The sequence below is a fragment of the Salvelinus alpinus genome, chromosome 4 (genome assembly GCF_045679555.1).
Source record: "Salvelinus alpinus chromosome 4, SLU_Salpinus.1, whole genome shotgun sequence".
Lineage (NCBI taxonomy): Eukaryota > Metazoa > Chordata > Actinopteri > Salmoniformes > Salmonidae > Salvelinus > Salvelinus alpinus.
In genome coordinates this window covers 64779967-64804406 of record NC_092089.1, presented here as the reverse complement: position 1 = coordinate 64804406, position 24440 = coordinate 64779967, and the positions used below count along the sequence as shown (strand labels likewise).

General features: G+C 42.7%; 4 protein-coding genes across 16 annotated transcripts; all 4 read right to left on the bottom strand.

Annotated features, from left to right (window-relative positions):
- Positions 1-12: 12 nt before the first annotated feature.
- On the bottom strand, positions 13-9167 carry LOC139574150 (uncharacterized). Of its 2 annotated transcripts, none has more exons than XM_071398375.1 (7): positions 8334-9167; positions 7652-8159; positions 7426-7543; positions 7213-7280; positions 6412-6506; positions 3091-3200; positions 13-340 (listed from the first exon to the last, which is right to left on the bottom strand). In XM_071398375.1, the coding sequence occupies exons 1-7, from the start codon at positions 8584-8586 to the stop codon at positions 14-16; spliced, it is 1479 nt and encodes a 492-aa protein (XP_071254476.1). In that variant the 5' UTR covers positions 8587-9167; the 3' UTR covers position 13. The 2 variants fall into 2 exon arrangements, with proteins under 2 accessions (XP_071254476.1, XP_071254475.1); XM_071398374.1 differs by having other exon boundaries at positions 7652-8162; positions 8334-8726.
- A 332-nt stretch (positions 9168-9499) lies between these two features.
- Positions 9500-12993, bottom strand: LOC139574151 (zinc finger and SCAN domain-containing protein 2-like). 5 transcript variants are annotated; one of them, XM_071398381.1, is made up of 3 exons: positions 12867-12993; positions 10643-11104; positions 9500-10562 (listed from the first exon to the last, which is right to left on the bottom strand). In XM_071398381.1, the coding sequence occupies exons 2-3, from the start codon at positions 10959-10961 to the stop codon at positions 9631-9633; spliced, it is 1251 nt and encodes a 416-aa protein (XP_071254482.1). In that variant the 5' UTR covers positions 10962-11104; positions 12867-12993; the 3' UTR covers positions 9500-9630. The 5 variants fall into 5 exon arrangements, with proteins under 5 accessions (XP_071254482.1, XP_071254477.1, XP_071254478.1 ...); XM_071398376.1 differs by lacking the exon at positions 12867-12993 and adding an exon at positions 12169-12301; XM_071398377.1 differs by lacking the exon at positions 12867-12993 and adding an exon at positions 12165-12289.
- Positions 12994-14509: 1516 nt separating this feature from the next.
- Positions 14510-17164, bottom strand: LOC139574152 (macrophage migration inhibitory factor-like). Its single transcript, XM_071398382.1, has 3 exons — positions 16603-17164; positions 14850-15019; positions 14510-14809 (listed from the first exon to the last, which is right to left on the bottom strand). The coding sequence occupies exons 1-3, from the start codon at positions 16708-16710 to the stop codon at positions 14743-14745; spliced, it is 345 nt and encodes a 114-aa protein (XP_071254483.1). The 5' UTR covers positions 16711-17164; the 3' UTR covers positions 14510-14742.
- A 1314-nt stretch (positions 17165-18478) lies between these two features.
- Positions 18479-23632, bottom strand: LOC139574147 (putative nuclease HARBI1). Of its 8 annotated transcripts, none has more exons than XM_071398369.1 (10): positions 21838-23629; positions 21442-21512; positions 21178-21354; positions 21026-21087; positions 20857-20943; positions 20728-20769; positions 20486-20659; positions 20371-20406; positions 19325-20272; positions 18479-19230 (listed from the first exon to the last, which is right to left on the bottom strand). In XM_071398369.1, the coding sequence occupies exons 1-8, from the start codon at positions 21993-21995 to the stop codon at positions 20371-20373; spliced, it is 807 nt and encodes a 268-aa protein (XP_071254470.1). In that variant the 5' UTR covers positions 21996-23629; the 3' UTR covers positions 18479-19230; positions 19325-20272. The 8 variants fall into 8 exon arrangements, with proteins under 8 accessions (XP_071254470.1, XP_071254463.1, XP_071254469.1 ...); XM_071398362.1 differs by having other exon boundaries at positions 19325-19436; positions 19533-19648; positions 19718-20406; positions 20486-20769; positions 21838-23621; XM_071398368.1 differs by having other exon boundaries at positions 19325-19436; positions 19718-20659; positions 21838-23632.
- Between the last annotated feature and the right edge of the window lie 808 nt (positions 23633-24440).

Sequence of the window (24440 nt, the reverse complement as noted above, 5' to 3'; positions counted from 1 at the left end):
ACAACAATTCAGTTCATTTATCATTTTTATTCACATACACTTGTTTAGCCTCTCCTTTTGGGGGGTGGCGGGAGGTAAATCTACCCCCCTGTAATTTTCTGGAGCGAGCCGACTTTGGCTCAACACCCTTAAGGCGATTGTCATCTAAGGTTATCTGACAGAGTCGGACGATCTGGGTCAACCTCGAGCAACGCCACCTGGGAGGGAGCACATGATAGGTGAACTTGTCTTCAGCATCACTTTCCTCGTCCGACATGAAGTTGGGGTCTGCTCCAACCAGGAAGTCCAGATCTTCTGTGGCGAGGAGCTCTCCTCCCACCTTTACTCTCTTCTGGAACAGCTGACATTTTACAGAGAAAGGACTTGAATAAGCAGCAATACATTAGCCTGGGTACCAGTCTCTTTAGATAATCCACTCCCTGTACTCCATGTCATGTGCCAAAGAGCCTGGCCTTTCCGCCATCTTCAAATATGAACATTCTATCATTAATGAGCTCTAAAAGAACATAGGATTTGATCCTGACTCAAGCACCCTCACATCACAACGTCTATACAAATTTTGGAACTAAACCTTTTTTCTTCAAAGAACACTTTAGTATCCGGTTGAGAAGCAACAGTTAACGTAAACTCACCCCATTCCGTACAAATGTGCGCAACCGCAACATTCAAACGAGGCTACAAAGAAAACTAATGCGACTGTGTTGACTTTAAAATCGGGGGTGTGAACTAGGTTTCTATTCAAGCGTTGATCGACATGGTAATGGCTCTATAGTATTGGATAAAAGTTGAAAAAAACGGACCCTCTGTTACATCGTGACGTATCATGTCGTAACGTACAGCACGCATAAAGCAACTATTTCTGTCTTACAATCTCTCTCCACCAAGTGTAGCACTTCTCTCATCGTTTAAAAACAAGAAATGGACAGTGACGGGGGTAAGGAGGGATACCTAGTCATTTTTTGCGTCATCATTGCAAGCGATCATCATTCTCAAAGCTGCTGTTTACTCCTAAGATCACTTTAGCACCACCCTAAAAACCCGATTCAAATTCGACACAAACCTTCAAATAGGTATGTAATCACACATTATATAAACTCTTTATAGTGTTTTATTTACATTTTAGAGGCGATAAGGTGATAAGTTGGACAGATCGAGTGAAAAAAAACAATTTTCCCACACAACATCTCTCCTGCCATTTTTAAAAAGACCCGACGGGGCTCATTGCCTGCTTGAATTATGCAGAAATGGGCAGCGTTTAGGTCATGTAATTGATTCTGGTGGAAAGGGGAGAAATTGTGCTTTACAATGGTATTGACATTACAGTTGATCTGGAAGTATTACGTTTTAGTGGCGCTAAAATAAGGGCAATTGTACGGACCAAGGTGATGTATGAGTTTACGTGAGTTTACGTTATTTGTCCAGATGAAACCAGTTTGCTAGCTCACTCTAAATTCTCATACTATACTGAACAAAAATATAAACGCAACAATTTAAATGATTTTGCTGAGTTACAGTTCATATAAGGAAATCAGTCAATTGAAATTAATTAGGCCCTAATCTATGGATTTTACATGACTGGGTAGGGGCGCAGCCATGGGAGCCAGGCCGACCCACAGTGAAGCCAGGCTTAGCCAATCAGAATGATTTTTCCCCCACAGAAATACTCCTCCGCATGCACTGGTCATAACTTGGGATTATGTCTTCTCTCGAATGAGGCATTGATCATATTTTTGCAATATTAATACCAAGAGAAATTTGGAATTTAACAGAGGGTCTTACCACATGTTTCCTATTTGTCTGCCTCTTTTTTTATTTTTTTTATTTCACCTATATTTAACCAGGTAGGCTAGTTGAGAACAAGTTCTCATTTACAACTGCGACCTGGCCAAGATAAAGCAAAGCAGTGCGACAGAAACAACAACACAGAGTTACATGGAATAAACAAGCGTACAGTCAACACAATAGAAAAAAATATATATATATACAGTGTGTGCAAATGGCATGAGGAGGTATGGCAATAAATAGGCCATAGTAGCAAAGTAATTACAATTTAGCAGATTAACACTGGAGTGATAGATGAGCAGATGATGATGAGCAGATGGTGTGTAAGTAGTGATACTGGTGTGTAAAAGAGCAGCAAAGTAAATAAAAACAATATGGGGATGAGGTAGGTAGATTGGGTAGGCTATTTACAGATGGACTATGTACAGCTGCAGCGATCGGTTAGCTGCTCAGATAGCTGATGTTTAAAGTTAGTGAGGGAAATGTAAGTCTCCAGCTTCAACGATTTTTGCAATTCGTTCCAGTCACTGGCAGCAGAGAACTGGAAGGAAAGGTGGCCCGAGCTGACAAGGTAAAAATCTGTCGTTCTGCCCCTGAACAACGCAGTTAACCCACTGTTCTTAGGCCGTCATTGAAAATAAGAATTTGTTCTTAACTGACTTGCCTAGTTAAATAAAGGTAAAATAAATACAAAATTTAAAAAAGGAATGAGTGGCTTTTTCCTATTAATGTTATTTACAACCACCAATGAGCAACTCCAGCGCATATTTAGGGTGCGTTCATAAATTGCCTCAAGTGTGTCAGAGTGTGCTCTGGGTCGTTTGTAAATTCAGAGTGTTGTCAGATTGTCCTAAATTCTGAATGTTTACATCTTGGAGCATTTAGAGCGCACACCGGACGCTCTGGCCGAGGAGTAGGGTTGAGCCCAGCGACCTGCCCTCACAATGGCATTCAAGCACCCAAGCTAACTGGCTAAGGTTTGCTAGCTACTTCCAGACACAAATGAGAGAACACTCTGACCATTTGACTCGCCCTGGCAGAGCTGCTTAGGCTGTTTTTATGTTATCTAGAGCGTTAGTGACTGTAACTGAGCTTCTGGCAACAGTTAGCTAAAGAGACTGGTACTCAGACTAGCAATACATAACTTATTGGTGAAATTGTGAGTACCGACATTGTGTATATATAAGCTTTCAACTTGAATAATATCCTACATGAAAAATTCCACAAGTTAAATGCACAATAAAATGTTCTTATGTCTGAGTGATGTGTGATTATATTGAGTGGTGTTGTGTGTTACTGATAGCATACCCTGCTCCGCCTGCTAGTGAGGATTTTCTTCTTCTTGATGACCTCCACACTGCCCTCCAGTTCAATCTTCCCTTGAGCCTTCCAATACTCATAAGCCCTGTTGCACGCCTCTATGGAAAGGAAAAAAATTATTATATTAAAATACTGTGGATGTGATACAACGTGATAAGTTGTTGTTTGTTATGGAGCGATTTCAGTGCCAACATAAATTGTATTCGAATTGCATACATTTGAATTTAATATTTGCAATGCACAAATTCAATAATTTTATTCATAAATCGAACTTGTATTTCCTCCTGATTTGAAACTGAATTGAGTGAATATTACGTTAAGTTTTCAAATTCAATTTCAACTTAATTCAATATTCAAATTCTATATTTATATTTGTTTCAATATGGTACTATCATTTCAAAGTTTCATATTTTCAACTTCACAGATGCATTCAGATTCAGTTTTCAAATTCGGTTCTATAATTCAGATTCAAAACCAGAGACAACATCCTGGTACTTTGCCAGCCAGGAAAAGCAGAGGAGAACAGAAAGAATTTAACACTCACTGTGGTAAACGGAAGCTTCTGGCGGTTTCTGAAGCCAATGTGGCATGTTGAATTTATTTTCATCCTATGAATTTGGCTCTAGCACTCAAATCGTTTTGGATATATACTACATGATCAAATGTATGTGGATATCTGCTCGTCAAATATCTCATTCCAAAATCATGGGCATTAATATGGAGTTAGTCCCCCCTTTTCTGCTATAACAGCCTCCACTCTTCTGGGAAAGCTTTCCACTAGATGTTGGAACACATTGCAGTCAGCGGTCCAATTCATCCCAAAGGTGTTTGATGGGGTTGAGGTCAGAGCTCTGTGCAGGCTAGTCAAGTTCTTCCACACCGATTTCGACAAACCATTTCTGTATGGACCTCGCTTTCTGCACGGGGACATTGTCATGCTGAAACAGGAAAGGGCCTTCCCCAAACTGTTGCCACAAAGTTAGAAGCACAGAATCGTCTAGAATGTCATTGTATGCTGTAGCGTTAAGATTTCCCTTCACTAGAACTATGAAAAACAACCCCAGACCATTATTCCTCCTCCTCCACCAAACTTTACAGTTAGCACTAGGCAGTCGGCAGGTGGTGTTCTCCTGCATCCGTTGGACTGCCAGATGGTGAAACGTGATCAACCCAGAGAATGCGTTTCCACTGGCGGCAAGCTTTACACCACTCCAGCCGATGCTTAGCATTGTGCATGGTGATGTTAGGCTTGTGTGCGGCTGGTCAGCCATGGAAACCCATTTCTTGAAGCTCCAACAAACAGTTTTTGTGCTGACCTTGCATCCAGAGGCAGTTTGGAACTCGGTAATGAGTGTTGCAACTGAGGCCAGACAATATTTAAGCGCTACGCGCTTCAGCACTCGGCGGCCCCGTTCTGTGAGCTTGTGTGGTCTACCACTTCACGGCCTAGCCGTTGTTTCTCCTAGATGTTTCCATTTCACAATAACAGCACTTGACTTGACCGGGGCAGTTCTAGCGGGGAAGAAATTTGACGAACTGACTCGTTGGAAAGGTGGCATCCATTGACTCAGGACCTCTACAATAGCATGGTGGGTTGGAACACTTCAGGAAGGAAGTCACGTGTGCTTGCAAGGCAGAAGTCCTGAGTTCAAGTTTCTTATGAGTTGAACCGGGGGGGAAGCGGTACTCGTTAAGCAACATGTCGTTCTTTACATAAACTTCCTGAACTTATCCCTATAGGCTTTAGCTAAATTGGCTAACAGTCTTGTGACATGAAGGAGATCTGGTTCGATCCCAGTCAGTCACAAGAGCAAGATTAAATAGGGAATGGAACGGCTATCCTTAGAAGGGCTATGACAGGGCAATTCAACTGTATTTTTATGTGGACCAAATTGTGGTTTTTGTGGCACTCGCTTCTAACGCGGTCTGTGATCATCATAGATGGGAACAGAAGGCACATCCATATTTCAGAGTCTTAACTTTCAGGAATGGGGTCATAATAGTTTAAATTAAGATCAAAACGGTTCAAATGCTAGAGCCAAATTCATAGGAAGAAAATAAATTCAACATGCCACATTGACTTCAGAAACTGCCAGACTCTTCTGTTTACCACAGTGAGCGTTTAATTCTATCTTTTCTCCTCTACTTTTCCTGCCTTGCAAAGAACCAGGATGTTGTCTCTGGTTTTGAATCTGAATTTAAAAAGAACTGAATTTGGATGCATCCGAGTTGAATATATGAAACTTTGTTAAACTTGAAATGATAGTTTGCAATCATTGTCTGTGTATCAAGTTTACAAATCTACCATATTGAAACTGAATATACACTGAACAGAAATATAAACGCAACATGTAAAGTGTTTGTCCCATGTTTCATAAGCTGAAATAAAGAAAATACCAGAAATGTTCCATACTAACAAAAAGTGTATTTCTCAAAAATGTTGGGCACAAATTTGTTTATATCCCTGTTAGTGAGCATTTCTCCTTTGCCAATACAATCCACCCACCCGAAGCTGATTAAACAGCATGATCATTACACAGGTGCACCTTGCGCTGGGGACAACAAAAAGGCCACTTTAAAATGTGCAGTTTTGTCACACAACACAATGTCACAGATGTCTCAAGTTTTCATAGAGCGTGTAATTGGCATGCTGACTACAGGAATGTCCACCAGAGCTGTTGCCAGAGAATTGCATGTTAATTTATCTACCATAAGCGGCCTCCAACGTCGTTTTAGAGAATTTGGCAATACGTCCAACCGGCCTCACAACCACAGACCACGTGTAACCACGCCAGCCCAGGACCTCAACATTCGGCTTTTTCACCTGTGGGATCGTCTGAGGGGGGGTGCTAGGGAGTATTTCTGTCTGTAATAAAGCCCCTTTGTGGGGAAAAAGTAATTCTGATTGGCTGGGCCAGGCTCCCCTGCCAAGTGGGTGGGCCTATGCCCTCCCAGGCCCACCCATGGCTGCACCCCAGTCATGTGAGATCCATAGATGAGGGCCTGATGAATCTATTTCAATTGACTGATTTCCTTATATGAACTGTAACTCAGTAAAATATTCAAAATTGTTGCGTATATTTTTTTGTTCAGTGTAATTATTGAATTTGAATATTGAATTAAATTGACATTTTAAACGGAATGCAATATTCAATTAATTCAGTTTCAAATCATGAAATACACGGAAGGCTGCTGCAGCAGGAGACGACATTACATACTAACAATATCTTTTTGAAGAGATATGGATTCTTTACATTGTTACATCCTGTAAATGTATACTATACGGTAGCTACTAAAGCTAAGACTCACTTCTGATGAGGGTGTCGGGACCCCAGTTTTTGCCTCCATCCTTTACAATCTGCATCACTGCTTTGGTCACCTCCTCGTTGTGAGGGGACCTGAAGCTGAAAAACCATAATGTTATGATTATTGAAAGAAATACGAGTGTGATGATCATGTAATAAACTTGACTATACTATATGAAATCAAAACATCCCAAAAGTGCAAACCCCACCCACTTGACACTCTAGGCAGGATAAGCAAAGTTTCAAATATAATTTGAACCCACGTCTGCAATGGTGCAACCAACTGAAAAGAGCTAATGGATTATTTAAAGGGATAGTTCACCCAAAATACAAAATGACATTGGTTTCCTTACCCTGTAAGCAGTCTATGGACAAGGTATGACAGCAATCCATGCTTTTGTTAAGTTTCCCTGGAACTGTTCCACATGCTAACGTTTTAGGATTTGTGGCACAAATCCCATTCAAGTCATGGGGCCGATATTAGCATATTTCACCCGTCCAATCATATGAAAGTATCTAAAATTGTTTGTGAACATGATGCGTGAAAAATACTAATACCGGTCCCATGACTTGTATGGGATTTGTGCCACAAATGCTAAAATGTTAGCATGGGAAGCAGTGCCAGGGAAACTAAACCAAAGCATGTATTGCCGTCATACCTTGTACATAGACTGCTTACAGGGTAAGGAAACCAATGTAATTTTGTAATTTGGGTGAAATATCCCTGTAAGTATAAATCAAACTAAGAAACCAAGCAACTTTTCAAAGAGCAGTATCACTACAGCCTTGATAATAAAGTGCATACCAGTCATTTGGGCCGAATCTCCATTTGAGGTCCTCCCCAAGCTGCTTATGGGCCTGTCTTACTGATGCCTATTAGGAATAAAGAAATACACAGCAAGTTAACTGACCAAGTGGAGATTGGAGAGGCTAACAAACCTAAGAGTATAGCTAGCTACTTTGCTTTACAACAAACCCTGGCCGACGTGTAAGAAGTTTCAGCTCATTTCAAACTCACTAATAATGCCAGTGGAATAATCCTTCCAGTTCTTGATGTAACATGAACTGGCGCAGCGTAATCTTCATTATCTTGGACTCCCTTCGTCAGTTTTGCCTTGGAAATGGTACAGATGCCCCTGGAAAATATAAAAAACAGGAACAGTGCGATTTAACCTTTGCTAACTAGCAAGCAAGCTAATTCTCCCTGGTACACGAGTACTCCAGAACATGTTGTACAATGTTACCTTGAATGGATTTGTTCATGTTTTTTCAGGTCCGCTCTAGCGATAAATCTTTTCCCACAGTCCGTGCACTGGTAAGGCCTCTCTCCGGTGTGATAGGCCCTGTGTCTCTTCAAGACGCTCTGATGGCTGAAGCTCTTCCCACACTGAGAGCAGCTGTACGGCCTCTCCCTCGTGTGGCACTGCATATGGATTCTCAGGTGGCACATGGACTCAGGGGGCCCCATAGAGCTCTCTATCCCCTGGGCTGGTATTACTGCTGACCCTGGGTGTGAAGGCTGCTCCTCACTGGTCCATGGTGTTGATAGAGGCTGGGGCTCACTGGCACATGGTGCAGACAAACCAAGGTCACTATGGGGGGCATCGGTGTATGGGATTGTCAGGGTTACCATATCCCCCCAGTCTCCCTGTGCATCGGCCTCCTCTTTGACATGGACCTCATGGGCCTCCCTCAGAGCAACGAGCCCCTCTGACTGGAGAATCTCCTCTTGTTTAATACCATAACCCTCTGCTGCTGAGGAAATACCAGAACCAGTGATAGTATTCATGATGTGTGTGTCAGACTATACAGGTTACAGCTCTGTTACCTCTGTCTAAACTATCAACATGGTATAACCATGGTAATTAGACAGATGAATACCTAATCAATCCCAGAGGGGAAATTCAGTGGTGAAAAAACACTCACCTGACAAAGCCTCTACTTTCTCCTCAGTGTCTCCAGCACAACCACATCTCACACACATCCCCCTCCACTCCTCCTCTCTGTCCCTCCATCTCTGCAGCCTCTCCTTCAAGACGTCCACTTCCTGTTTGCTCCGTGTCACTTCCTCTAGGAAGCCATCCTTCACCAATAGAGTGATTTCATGCATGGCGGTTTTGAGGACTGTTTCCATGACGCCACTGAGCTGGTACTGGAAGTTGAGGATGGCCTCTGACATAGCTGCAACAACATCAACTCAACACTGGCAAATCAATCCCACTTCCCTTATTGGTACCAGCCCCAGAGTACAGACAGTCTTCTTTGGCTGAGCTTCCTACCGTTGTTTCCCAGTTTGGGTCACTATACTGGAAAGACTTGGATTTAGCCTCCTCCAGATCACACCACTGCCCAGAGTCAGGAATCTTCCTCCAGGAAACAAGGGCAAGCTGTCAAACACACCAAATGTGGTCTTGATATGCCCCAAATATCTTGCCAGTAATAGGAAGCTCACTTACCAATGATTTAGCCCAGCAACATGCGTGTAACTAACAAATTCATGAACCCATACATCCATTTTTGCCTGTGATTAGGCGTACCAAATAATGCATTTCTCAAGCTTGCTAGCTGCTTTGCTAAGCTAACTTAATAACCAATGACTGTATATGAACAACAGTGTAGTAACAGCTTTCCAACCATTTGACTCAAATCTAAAATATTATTACCACTTCCTAGACGTTGGTTGTTGTTGTGCGTCAATAAATCAGCTAGTTACAAACATCAAATCTCTCATAGCCTGTAGTACACAGACGTAACAAAGCCAGGTACTAGATAACATAATAAGCTAACAGCTAACTAGCTGAGAGGTCCTGCGGCTCCACCCCCCTGATCTGTGGCATCGAGGTGATCATACTGCCAATACAATTGCGCAAAACTCCTAAATCTTTTTGTTGGAATGTCGTCTAGAATCTTTGGAATTCAACATATTCTTTGAGACAACTGTCTGAAGCGCTGTACCAAATGTATTTATTTGCCTGAGTATGATATCTATGGGCCGTTCTGGGTCAGACATGGCTACTTTACTTTTAATATATCTGTTTTTGTATGTAACAGTTAATGACACCGTTTGACAAATCATTTAAGGATGACAATCATTTCTTCATTAAGGGTTTTATTCCTCTCAACATGAAATGCATCAGCAACTACAAATACATTGAACATAGTACACGTGTGCTGTTATTTTTCCACTCAGATTTTCTAAATCAACCAGCTTCATCTCAAAGTTCTACCTTGCTGCATGAATCTGTTCATGTCTTTTCAGGTCTGCTCTAGAATAGAATCTATTCCCACAGTTCGTGCAGTGGTAAGGCCTCTCTGCTGAGTGAATGACCCTGTGTTTCTTCAAGCCACTCTGAAGGCTGAAGCTCTTCCCACATTGAGAGCAGCTGTACGGTTTCTCTCCTGTGTGATACTGCTGGTGGGACTTCAGGTTGCACAGGTAGACAAAGCTCTTACCACACTGAGAGCAGCTGAATGGCCTCTCCCCTGTGTGGCACTGCATGTGTACCCTGAGGTGGCACATGTACACAAAGCCCTTACCGCACTGGGAGCAGGTGAAGGCCTTTTTCCCTGTGTGGTGGTACTTCTGGTGGTCTTTCAGGTTTCGGAGCTGAGGGAAGCTCTTTTCACAGTGTGGGCACCTGTAGGGTTTGACCCCCAGCTGTGCCGTTGTGTTGTTGCTGAGACCATAGGGATTGGACTCCAGGGCTCCCACAGCACACTCTGTTGCCTGAGTGGGTATACCTGACCCTGGGAGTAGGTGCTGCTTCTCCCTGGTCCATGGTGTTGGTTCTGGAGGTAGCGGTGGTGGCTCCCTGGCCCATGGTGCTGGAGGTAGAGGCTCTCTGGCCCATGGTGCTGGAAGTGGAGGTTGAGGCTCACTGGTCCATGCCCCAGAATGGGAGCTCAATCTCTGCAGATGACTCAGGCTCATTATGGTAGTATCTGTGGATGTAACCATCTGGGATACTAGATCCCCCCAGTCATCGGGCTCCTGTTTGATGTGGACCACATGGGCTTCCCTCTCTTCCATCCTTTCAGAGACACAGGAAGAGCTGGACATGTCCGTTTCCTGTGGACCCTCTCTCTCTGGGAGAGTGTTGGGTCCCTCTGACTGGAACATCTCCTCCTGTTTGATAACACAACCTTCCTCTGCTCCTGAGGATGGAACAGAACAAAGTCAGAGATCCTATATCAGGGGTGTGTGTGCGTGTGTGCGTGCATCTCTCCTCACTTACCTGACAGAGCCTCTCCTTTCTCAGTGTCTCCAGCACAACTGCAGCTCACACACATCCCCATCTGCTCTCTCGCTTCCCTCTTCTTTCTCTGCTCTTTCTCTTCAACTTCCCTCCTCTTCCTCTCCTCCTCTCTGTCCCTCCATTTCTGCTCCCACTGCTGCAGCTTCATCCTCAAAACGTCCGCTTCCTGCTTGCTCCGTGTCACTTCCTCCAGGAAGCCTTCCTTCACCAGCCGAGTGATCTCATGCATGGCGGTTTTGAGGACTGTTTCCATAACACCACTGAGTTGGTACTGGAAGGTGAGGATGGCTTCTGACATAGCTGCAACAGCATCAGCTCAACACTGGAAAATAACCCCCACTTCTCTTCCAAACGTCACAGTTGCCTTGCCTCCCAGTGAGTTCAACAAGCTGGGAAACTGGCACGTAGCTTCCAGATTACACCAGTACCCATGGAGTACACCTGGAAATAGGGACAAACTGTCAAATACATGATGATAAGGGTGACCCTGCATTGTGTTGATAATTCGTTTTACTTGAGACAGGAGACCAAGTGGAGACATAGGACGAGGTGGATAATTTTATAATAAGGCAGGTTTATTCAAGTGTAAAGATATTAGGCAAAGCCGTGCACGGCCCCTTTCTGTCAGATTCTTATGAAATCGTCGGAGAAGAGAGCCCCTCTAAGCAGTACATACAGATTATATAGACAACAAGCAAAGTAGGTTGATCTTGTCGTCTGGCCTTCCGATTGGTCGATCTGGGTCGTAGGTAGTCCTGTTCGGCCTGATGTCGACATTCCATTGGCTTTTCACACAGTTCTTTGTCCTATTCACATCCAAAGGCATCCTGCATGTGCGTTTGTTTTCACAGGCCCTATTCATGGGGGAGGGGATGTGTGTGTGGGTCTGACAAAGTAGAGGGGATGGGTGCATGTTGTGCCAAGAATAGCTTATGTTGAGAAGTGGTTAAAACAAGTTACCAGTATCTTATACAATTTCTTACAATTGTGGACTGTCATCTTGCCAGTGAAACAGGGAATATCAGCGACGAATAGCCATTCAGGCCAGCAAAATGCTTAGCTATTAGTAATAGCTAGCTAGATATTTCGGAAATTATTGGTGTAATTGTTAGCTTTTACTATTTCATGTAGACCAACAGTACTACCAGAGATACTGAAGATAGGTACTTAACTAGCTAGATAGCAGACTTTTGTCCAGCTTGCCTTGCTAGCATTAGCTAATGTTGAACGAATTTAGCTAGCTAGCTACATAGCTATAACACATGGGTATAACGATAGCATCTTAATTTGACTCGAAGAAAGATAATCTTATTACTTGCCAAACGTTGTCAATCGGCTAGTCAGAAACGTTCAATCTCTCATACCAGTGCCACAAATTGTGAATTTTGTCCAGCTTGCCTTGCTAGCATTAACTAATGTTGAACTAACTTGGCTAGCTAGCTACATAGCTATAACACAGGTAGCGTCTTAATTTGACTCGAAGAAAAAAGGATTTTATTACTTGCCAAACGTTGTCAATCTGCTAACCGGAAACGTTCAATCTCTCATCCCAGGGCCACAAATTGTGTAATATTTGCTGGCTGTCTTCAAAGTAGCAGCTAGCTAGTGTTTACATTGGTTTCCACTAGTTACCACAGCCACAAATTACAAATGGCTATATCGTAAAAATGTATGAAAACAAAAATTAGCTTTGGTCTTTGTTTAAGGTTAGGGTTAGCCATATATTTAGCTGTGTTTTTAGGGTTAAGTTTAAAATCACATTTTAAGAAGATAAATTGTAAAAATGGGCGGTCCCCAAGCACATGCCGTTAAGAGGATCATCATGCTTAGGTGATTGCGCAGAACTGTTTGCAGAAAAAATGGGAGACTTGTCACTATATAAATCATATATTATGTCTTTGTTCCTAAAATGATCATTATCAACCCGTGTTGACGCATAACGTAGGGCAATAAAACAAATAGCTACACCATTTTTTATTGGATGCAGCATCTATAATCAATAGATGACCTATTATCTAGATTGTTCCATGAAAGTTCATTCCCTCTAGTTCATGAGCTCCAACAAAGTAAATATTTCAATTAACTACCTATACTGAAGAGCTATGAGAGACAGAGAACTAAGACAGTATAAAACAGGCCCTTACGGTAGCAAAGACCTTCTAGATTCTCAACATACAATTGAAATAGAGATTCTCAAACTCACCTTAGCTGGTACTTCCACAGCCTTGGACAGTTATTCTGTAGCTTCAGATAGAAGTTCTACTATTTATTGTAACATTAAAGCAAAGGTGTGCAGTTTTGCTATGTCATTCATTGACCAGACGTCTTCAGTTCTTCTTTCATTTCTTGGCATGATAACCAGGCCAGGTTTTGTACCACCATTTCAAAGAAGTTAATGTAGATCCTGAAACAGAGAGATGGATCAGCTTGTGTGTGTGTGTGTGTGAGAGCGAGCGAGAGGCTGACTTCTGTAGAGTGGGTGTGTTGGTTCTGTACAGGGGGGAAATCCCAAGGTGTTTGTTGAGCAGTCCACAGAGTAGTGTGGAGTACTGCAGGTTCTGTTCCTCACATATAGCTCCAATACTGTGGAGGGAGCAGTATGCACAGGGGGCGGTCTTTCGCCCGAATGTCATCAGCTGATCTAGCACGATGGGAACAACAAAGAACTGCAGAAGACAAAACAATATAACCATAGAATTACATATTAGTAATTTAATATGATAATTGTGAGTATAACCCTGCAATGTTGTATTATAATGTCATTTCTCTATATGTTTCAAAGTTAACTCTGCCATTTCCCCCCATGGCTTTGGCCAGTTCTTCTGTTGCTTCTGGAAGAAGTGCCGCTGGGACAGCAGTCTTGGCTACATCTGTGTTCACCAAGACAATAGGCATGGATGGTTACTTCAATTTGACTCCTTAAAACAGGAAATGTAGCTTGATTGTGCTACACTTAAAACAGTTTTGATTATGTGTGCATGTGAGTGGGTGTGCAGTCACACCATTTTTCTCAAATGTCCCTTAATTCTAAGAGCCGGCGTTGGTCCTACATGTTTTAGGTACAGATTATACCTATATATTTTAGTTCCATTTAATTTATTCATTCCTATTACATGTTTGTGAGTTATGGAAAAGTTGAGACACAGTATGCAACCCTGTACTTGAAATGGGTTCTTCACATTAACAATTGTCGCCAATGGATTTTGAAACTCACCTCAGGTCCTGGATTTCCCATAGCTTAGGACAGTTCCACCGTAGCTTCAGATAGAAGTGCAGCTGGTACGGAAGCTTTGGCACAATTTGTGTTCACCATGAAAACCGGTATGGTTGTAAGTTTACTTGAAGCAAGACGTATTGGTCCCACTGAGGTATACGATTGGTCTTCAGCACAGGCGGTTTACCTTCACAATGATACTCGACGATAGACAACTGTGGCCATTAGAATTGCGTGTGGCTGCTGAAGTGATTTTTGTCCACCAATGGCAACATACTTCCTACCACAAGAGCGGGAGTTATTCATGTAATATCAGTACTAGCTTAACAGTATCCAATGTATTTTGATACCTATCTATTGACTCTGATTGAACCCCAAAACAGATGCATGGCATCACAGATATGACAAAACGTGTCAAAAGTAAATGCCCAGCTAGCGGTCTTCGCCTGTTCATGGTTGTTTGTATAGTGCACTTGGGAGTGTGAATACACCAATCTTTACCTAACAATTGAACACAATAGATTGTCTGTGTGAGGACAAATTGGACTGCTTTATGGCATGCTCTCAATTAATGGCAGTGCAAAGCATCCGGTCTGTAAAACATGTCAAAAACACAGGGGAAACAGAACAAATTGTGATCAAGGGGAATCACTTTATTGTAATATCAAAGCCAAGGGTCCAGTGCAAATCAAGGGTCTGTTATAAAGCAAGGATCCATTTTAAGTGCATTTATCAATACCGCTCTACATCAGCCCAGCAACAAGGCATCTCTGCTCATCTCTCCACAGCCTACGATAGTGCTGTAATACCATTAAGGTGTAAGGGAAAGGAGGGGTCAGCTCCCACTGAAATTTAGATCCCTTGCTCAACCAAAGGTGGAGTTGTTCCACGCCACGTTCGCTGCCTCCATGTCAAAGAAGTTCACGTAAATCCTGAGACACAAGAGGAGTGTTTAGTGTATGTGTCCATTACCTGTCAGGGGAGATGCCCAGGTGTTTGTTGAGCAGTCCACACAGTAGTTTAGAGTACTGTTTCTGAGCTCCTTCAATCTTCCCAATGCTGTGAAGTGAGCAGAGGGCACAAGGGTCTCCTTTCCCCCCAAACATCATCAACTGGTCTGGGACGATGTGCACAGCGAGGTACTGAGAGAGAGACACACGCAAAGAGAAAACAGAGCATACAATGAGTGGGAGCTGGAACAATCATGTGAAAAATCACGTGATTCAGGCACAATAAAAATTCTAAACCGTGATATTGAAATTGCACAAGTAAACCTTTAATAAATAAGAACTAGTTGTTTGATTTACAGTATTCCTGTCCTGGACCTATTACAAGTACAGTGAGTAAGACATTTAAAATGTGTTAACCCTCGCAAGGCTGCCGGCCCAGACGGCATCACTAGCCGCGTCCTCAGAGCATGCGCAGACCAGCTGGCTTGTGTGTTTACAGACATATTCAATCTCTCCCTATCCCAGTCTGCTGTCCCCACATGCTTCAAGATGGCCACCATTGTTCCTGTACTCAAGAATGAAAAGGTAATTGAACTAAATGACTATCGCCCCATAGCACTCACTTCTGTCATCATGAAGTGCTTTGAGAGACTAGTCAAGGATCATATCACCTCTACTTTACCTGTCACCCTAGACCCACTTCAATTTGCTTACCGCCCCAATAGGTCCACAGACGATGCAATCGCCATCACACTGCACACTGCCCTATCCCATCTGGACAAGAGGAATACCTATGTAAGAATGCTGTTCATTGACTACAGCTCAGCATTCAACACCATAGTACATCAACACCACAATTGAGAGCATCCTGTCGGGTTGTATCATCGCCTGGTACGGCAACTGCAACCGCCCACAACCGCAAGGCTCTCCAGAGGGTGGTGCAGTCTGCACAACGCATCATCGGGGGCAATCGAACTGCCCTCCAGGACACCAATAGCACATGATGTCACAGGAAGGCCAAAAAGATCATCAAGGACAACAACCACCCGAGCCACTGCCTGTTCACCCCGCTATCATCCAGAAGGCGAGGTCAGTACAGGTGCATCAAAGCTGGGACCGAGAGACTGAAAAACAGCTTCTATCTCAAGGCCATCAGACTGTTAAACAGCCATCACTAACACAGAGAGGCTGCTGCCTACATACATACTTGAAACCATTGGCCACTTTAATAAATGGATAAATGGATCACTAGTCACTTTAATAATAGCACTTTAATAATGTTTACATATCTTGCATCACTCATCTCAAATGTATATACTGTATTTTATACCATTGCATCTTGCCTATGCCGCTCTGTCATTGTTCAACCATATATTTATATATTCTTATTCCATTATTTTACTTAGATTTGTGTGTATTCGGTAGTTGTTGTGGAATTGTTAGATTACATGTTAGATATTGCTGCACTGTCGGAACAAGATGCACAAGCATTTCGCTACACTCGCAATTACATCTGCTAACCATGTACGTGATCCAATAACATTTGATTTGACCTGCAGCACGAATCTCGTGTTCCATTTAAGGAATAAGATCTGCGCATGGCCGATTTTATAACCGTTTTGTTATGGGATGCCAAATGTATCTCTCAACTGCAACAAAGGGTGCCTACAATTTCATCTTCACCGCAGAAAAACGCATAAGCATCAAATGAACGATAATTAGCTATCTACAACAGGGGTGGGGGGGCTTTGCTGTGCCAACTTTGGAAGACTCACCTGCACAGGTTTGCCCATCGCCTTGGCCAGTTCATCTGTTGCCTCAGACAACAGAGCAGGAGGAATGTCACTCTTGGCCACATTAGTATTCACCAAAAACATAGGCATGATGATTGCTTCGCTAACATTCTCTCTGTCGCAGGGAAATAACCGTGATGAACACAGCTCTGGAACAAGCTTGAGTGCAGCTTCTTCTTCTGTACGTGTGTATTTACTGACTACAACAAAAAATGTGTTTCGCCACCTACTGGGTGGGGTGAAAACTGAGAAACTTTAAGGAAGGGTGAAAACATCCGACCACAATTTCTAAACCCAGAGGCACAACATCGCAGGACCTCCAAGAGCGCTTGCGAATCAGACCAGTCCGTGGTTTGCTGTTCGAGAAGTCAATGAGAAGTGAAATATTCTTCCTTAGTTCTGAATTTTCTCTAAGTCTAAAGGCACAACCTAGCCAATGTCTTAAGTAGTTGAACATGTTATTAATTCAGCCTCGCAAAGGTGACAAACTGAAGGCATGCCTTTGATTTGACGGCATGCACAGGCGTAGTTAGACGACAGTTAGACCGGATGACATGTTTCCATGCATGATTGTTTTTTTTTTTAAATAAAAATAATTGATCGAAAAAAGAAAAAAAAAAACAGAAGCATTTTGGTTGATGTACATTTTTACATAATTGCTGTGGATAAATGCTTTGGTAGCCTCTGAGAAGAAGTATTTGTTTTCATACAATTGGATCCACTTCAAAGCAACTATATACATAGCATCATAAAATAAAAATGTAAACATAGGACACTCAATAACTCCGAAAATCAAATACACAACAATAACTTTACAAAGACATGAAACTCAAGTCAATCAACAAAAAAACGTTTAAAAAGTTTTAAATCCACATTCTTCACCAGGACTCTGTCCATCCACTACTCATTTCCCACCTTTTATGTGACATTCTTGATCAGCTCTGCATCCGGAGGAGGAACAAGGAGGTCTATTGTTGACAAAGAGGAAGGTGATGCAATCATGATATTAGTGTGATGCAGTAATGATGGGAAATGTAATTGGTCCAAACCAAATGTCCCTTGCAAACAATGGTGATCCACGTGCTCTGTGTTTATGTTCAGCAGTTCCCTGGGGCCTGTTGCACAAAACTAGGATAAGGGATTAAGCCAGGATATCTTGGTGATCCTGGCTCAATTGATCCGTAATCCGGTTGCACTAAAGATGGATAGGGGGCAGGAGGATATGTTATGGTATAAATTACCATGGAGATTTATTCTGTGGAGCTAGCCTGCTCCAGACCAGGCTAAATTCCAGGATCTATTTAATCTCATCCCTAATGTCAGTCAGCAGTCACCACAAATGGAAACCAATAGTTATTTCACTGCTCACTATACATTGTTATCACATATAACTAGACCCACTGTTATTATTTAAACGTTTGTGATCATTAATTTCAATGATTTTGGATAAAAAATGATTTTTAGATGATGTTGCTATCATTAGATAATTTACAGTTTCCCATAGACTATAAGGCTATATATAAAATGATAGAATATTAGGGCCACAGAGGGGAAAAAAACACAAGTCATAATATTGTAACCAGTTGTTTTAAAGGAGGACAGTTGTTAAAATGACAGATGTGGGGCATTTCGTGAAATTGTACTTCAGTATGGTTTCATAAACAAAGACATGCTGATGTGCCAGAATATTAAGTATCACATTGTCATAAGTATCAAAACTGTAAAAACAATATGTAGCTTTTCTGCAGAAAGAACCAGCCTCATAAATTTATGACTTTATCCTTTTTCTTCAGTGTGGCCCTAGTACTCTGTCATATAAACAAATACACATTCCATATGAATATAAAAACACAATGTGTAACATTATGTTCCTTTATTGAATAAGGACAAAACAAAGCAGGTAAACCATCAGCTCCTTTCGAAACTGAAGTCACAGTGACTCTACAAGATGGAAAGCACAGAATCCAAGCATATTATACAAAATGATACATACACATTCAAAGGTCTGTATATAACACACCCTGCATGTCTGCACACTAAAATAAATGCAGGACAAATCCATACACATCAACTGAACAGACAAATGAATGGATGCAGTAGCCTCCCTGCAGCCTTGTATTACACACAGTATACCGCACAAACATCATAAGAGGCCAAATTCGTCAAAAAACGAACCCAAAAAAACCCAAATTCCTCTGCCACCGCAGGACATATTTAACCAAAATTGAAAGCACACATACTAACTAAAATAATTCAACACATATTGGTCCCTCAGCAGCCGACCACTGTCGTCATCAGGGAAGATTGCCGGATTGTCCCAGTCCATGGCTGGTGGCACTCTGGGGGCCCTCTCCTTCCTCAGGCAGGCCACATTGTGGAGGACAGCACAAGCCACAGTAATATCACATGCCCTAACAGGGCTGACCCTTAATTTGTGAAGGCAGTGAAAGCGTGCCTTCAGGAGGCCAAAGGTCATTTCAACTCTGGCCCTGGTCCTGGCATGGGCATGGTTGTAGGCCTGCTGTGCTTCCTGGGGGTCTGTGAAAGGTGTCAGGAGAAAAGGCTGGCAGCCATACCCCCTGTCTCCCAGCAACACACCAGAGAATTCACCTGTCAACACAAAATCTCATCATTACTACCTCATAAACACAGTGATATTCTTGACACAGCCATGATGGTTATAAATAGGGGTTGTGTGGCTTACCTTGTGATAGGCACTGATAGATTTCAGAGGCCCGAAAGATTCTGGAGTCATGGACTGAGCCAGGCCATTTTGCCACAACATTGCTGATCACACAGTCAGCATTGCAGACCATCTGAAATCATAAGATGAGGAATATTACACCAATCAATGCACATCACTGGCAATGCAGAGTGTTCGTCAATGGACAATATCAAAAAGTTATGTTCACCTGAACATTAATGCTGTGAAAGGATTTCCTATTCACAAAATCAGCCTCATGGGCACCTGAGGGGGCTTTTATCCTTATGTGTGTGCAGTCCACTGCACCAATGACATTGGGGAAACCTGTCACACAAAGTAATGAGTATCCTACTATGTGTTAACAGTTGTCCTGTAATTTGTAGATCCTCTTACCTGCAATCCTATAGAACTCCTCTTTGATGTCACAGAGTCTTCTGTGGCCAGGGAAGGAGATGAAGACATCTGCTAATGCTTTGATAGCCAGACACACACTCCTTATTGTGCGGCAAATTGTGGCCTTGTTCAGCTGTTCTGCATCCCCCACTGAGTACAGGAAGGCTCCACTAGCAAAAAAGCGCAAGGCCACACAAACCATTTGCTCCACACTCAGTGCATGGCTCCGTGCAGTGCGGTGCTTAATCCTGGGACCCAGTAGTCTGCATAGATACCTGATGCCATCTGCAGAAAACCTGTATCTTTCATATAGATGGTCATCAGGGAAGGCCAGTGGGTCCAACCGGTCCCTGAAGACCCTTTCTCGCCTGAAGGCTCTCCTCAGCACAAGTGCTTCTTCATCCACCACATCTCGCACGAATGGGCATGCCATTGTCAGAGCAGAAAGGAACACACAATTTTGGGCCTTCATATAGGCTAGTGGCCACACCTGGTGCTGGGGGGGTGGGCAAAAGAGGGCGATGCCTTATAACGATGACTTGGTTGTACTGATTGCTGGGAAAATAAAAAAAACCTTAGAAAGATGCCACCGTCCTGTGTGCTCACAATAAGAGCTCATATGTCATGGCTCACTTGACTTTACGAGAATATACCTAATTTTTATTTTGAGCTGTGTCATCTTCTTGGAGCTGGGGGAGGAAAGAAAAATAATGATTAATACATTTGTGTTACAGTTAGCATACAGTGTACATTGAAGGCATATCTCACCTCCCTCTCAAGTTTTTTTATTTCAAGGTCCAGTTTCCTAATTGTCCTCTTTTTTATTTCGGACTCCAGTGCAAGATTTTCCATCTTTTTCTTCTTGTACTGAATGTCTATGTCTGCCAGTTCTATTTGGCGCCGGAGGTGGTTGCCATACAACTTTCTGATAGCTTGTGAGCTCTGTGAACACAATACAATTAGCGCAGCTGGAATTTGGCAGGATGTGGTGTCCTTTTATTAATACGCACTATGTTGCCAGGCTGGTTTTCCCACTGTATAGCATCTGGGTCCTGTAAAAGAAATTAGATTTTTTGATTTTGATGAGGACTCCTCACCATTGTAGAGTAAATAGTACTTTCACAGTCTTAACATGATACCTCATGCCTTCTGGAATCCAGAGAGATGGTCTCCTCCTCATCATCGTCTCCATCATGTGCTGTTGCTGCTGCACTGGGGCCTTCACCCTATCACATTTAATCGGATTCATATTGAAGCTAGTAGACAAGACATGCCAGGCCTACAGTATGCCTTTGATGGAGTACTCACTGGATCAGCATCGTCTGGTGCTTGTGCTGGTGGCTCTAACAGGAACACAGTGCTGCCAGACACTGCAAGGCAATAGGTAAACCAAAGTCAGACAGTCCAAATTGATTCAATATGAATGTGGTTGTATCCCATGTAGAGATGGAAGGACATACCTTGAATGAAGCGGGTGGCATCTTGGGAGGAACCTATGCTCGTCTCTTTCCCCCCAGGGATCCCCTCTAAGACGGGCCTGCCTTTATTTAGCTCCAAGGCCATGTCCTCTGCTGGGGTAAGGTCAGCCTTTGGTGACCCACCACCCGTGCCTTGTCTGTGGGTATTCTTTTTCACTGCTAAAACAGTACAGACAATGTGTGAGCAGGCACCTTCTGGGTACAATATATGCTTGTGCTTTGTTAAATATTAGTCAGGGACCATACCATTCTGCAGAATGTTCTTGTATTTGATTTTGACCTGCTGCCATGTCCGTTTTGGCCCGTTCATGTTTAATCTACACACACACACACACACACACACACACACACACACACACACACACACACACACACACACATTTAATGGAGTCACACTGCAAAAAATTACTTGGTATTTTTGTCTTGTTTTCAGTAAAAATATCAAAAAATTTATCATAGCTTTATACAGTGTGATGGAGTTACTTTACACAATTTCACTCATATCTGCAGTGCATTTCAATTAAAAATTTAAGCGTTTCATAATTACAGTACAACTGCATTTTTGGAGATGTGAATTAAATATTTGAATTGTAATTGTGATGTTTCAGCGGAGCGGTGAGTGTGTAATTGTGCACTACTTACGCATTCAGGCGGTCTGCAATACTTTGCCACGCTTTTTCTCTTTGCTTTATCACTGTGGCGGTGTTGCCTTTCTTCTTAATTATATCTTTTACCTCCTCGTATGCCTCCATGAGGATTTGTGCTTCCGACGGGGAAAAGTACGCGGCTCTAGTTGCCATGGTAAATCAGTTAATCTGTGATCTGTGGCGGGGTCTATTTGAGTGAGCCGTGAGCGCGCACCTATCCAGGATTGGTTTCACCTGGCTTAATGAATCCGTGTCTGCTCATCCTGGCTTGGTCTTTGTGCAACCAATTAAGCCTGGACGCACATGTTTTGGCTTCATTGAGCTCAGCTGAGTCATTTATCCCGGATGTCTTAATTCTACTTTTGTGCAACAGGCCCCTGATCTATGTGCCTCCCAGGGCTCACATACAGCTGAGCCCATACAATAGGATTCACTTAACCAATCCCAGTGTGCATTCCTTCTCCTAAACAGGAAATAACCCACATTTCCTAGATACAGAGAGCTAAATAAAACATATTTCTCAAGGGGTCCTGAGCTTTCTTCAATACAATCTGAAGAAATGGGCTGAAGTCCGACAGATATAGTGTCAATCAAAAACGATCCAAAATGTTTTTGATGTTGCACTGAAGTATGCTTAGATTGCATATATGTTAGCTTTATTGTTGTCTACCATACTCCCGATCAGACTCCAAACGACACAACGTTACATTTAACCGACTGACTCCAAACAACAAGCATTGGGCTATCCGACAAAAGAAACATTAAGAGAGTAGAGACACTGTTCAAAACCACTTTTCTTTTCTTCTCAGGTGTTGAGTAATAACCAAGAACTGCAAGAGAATGATTAGGTAACTAGCTAGGTACTCTGAAAATCACAGATGTATGCATAACTCGGCTATTCTAGTCCACACGTTACAATATTGTGACTTGCTTTTAGAGTAGTTGGTGAGCGAAGAGAGGGCTGTCATTATAGTGCCATATAGAACATTGTCTATGGAGGGATGAGGCCCTCGGATCATTCTAGGTTTTAACTTACTGTTGCGAGTTAGGATAGTGCATTAGCAGTTTTCTTGTTATATCAGTCACAGAAAGTCGGTCAATTAGCCTTTGTTAGCTAACATTGTTTTAGATAGCTAAATGAGTTTATCGGCCAGCTATATAATCTTGATATCATGGTTGAATTACCGTCCTGGGGTTAGTCAGCTATCATATTAAAAACGGAAAACATTTATTTCTGGGTCATTCCCAGTGGGTCTGAAGTTTACATACACTATATTAGTATTTGGTAGCATTGCCTTTAAATTGTTTAACTTGGGTCAAACGTTTCGGGTAGCCTTCCACAAGCTTCCCACAATAAGTTGGGTGAGTTTTGGCCCATTTCTCCTGACAGAGCTGGTGTAACTGAGTCAGTTTTGTAGGCCTCCTTGGTCGCACATGCTTTTTCAGTTCTGCCCACAAATTGTCTATAGGATTGAGGTCAGGGCTTTGTGATGGCCACTCCAAAATCTTGACTTTGTTGTCCTTAAGCCATTTTGCCACAACTTTGGAACTATGCTTGGGGTCATTGTCCATTTGGAAGACCCATTTGCGACCAAGTTTTAACTTCCTGACTGATGTCTTGAGATGTTGCTTCAATATATCCACATAATTTTCTTTCCTCATGATGCCATCTGTTTTGTGAAGCACACAAATGCCTCCTGCAGCAAAGCACCCCCACAACATGATGCTGCCACCCCCGTGCTTCACGGTTGGGATGGTGTTCTTCGGCTAGTGTAACAGTATAACTTTAGTACGTCCCCTCGCCCATACCCGGGCTCGAACCAGGGACCCTCTGCACACATCAACAACTGACACCCACGAAGCGTCGTTACCCATCGCTCCACAAAAGCCACGGCCCTTGCAGAGTAAGGGGCAACACTACTTCTAGGTTTCAGAGCAAGTGACGTAACTGATTGAAACGCTATTAGCGCGTACCCGCTAACTAGCTAGCCATTTCACATCCATTACACTAGCAAGCCTCCCCCTTTTTCCTCCAAACATAACGATGGTCATTATGGCCAAACAGTTCTATTTTTTTTTCATCAGACCAGAGTACATTTCTCCAAAAAGTACGATCTTTGTCCCCATGTGCAGTTGCAAACCGTAGTCTGGCTTTTTTTATGGCGGTTTTGGAGCAGTGGCTTCTTCCTTGCTGAGTGGCCTTTCAGGTTATATCAATAAAGGACTTGTTTTACTGTGGATATAGATACTTTTGTACCTGTTTCCTCCAGCATCTTCACATGGTCCTTTGCTGTTGTTCTGGGATTGATTTGCACTTTTCGCACCAAAGTACGTTCGTCTCTAGGAGACAGAACGCGTCTCCTTCCTGAGCGGTGTTGGATTCGACATTTTGAACATTGAGATATTAAAGACATGATAGATCAGATGCATAGTATATTAAGGAGTGAAAGAGACTGGGTCTCTGTAGAAAGACAGATAGCTGTGGAATGTGTTGGATGACAAGAGGAGAGCAACGTGTTGATACAGGGGAGACAGATGGACATCTGTGGATTAGATGGAGGGGTTGAGGTCAGGAGGTGAGGACAGATTCTCATCTGG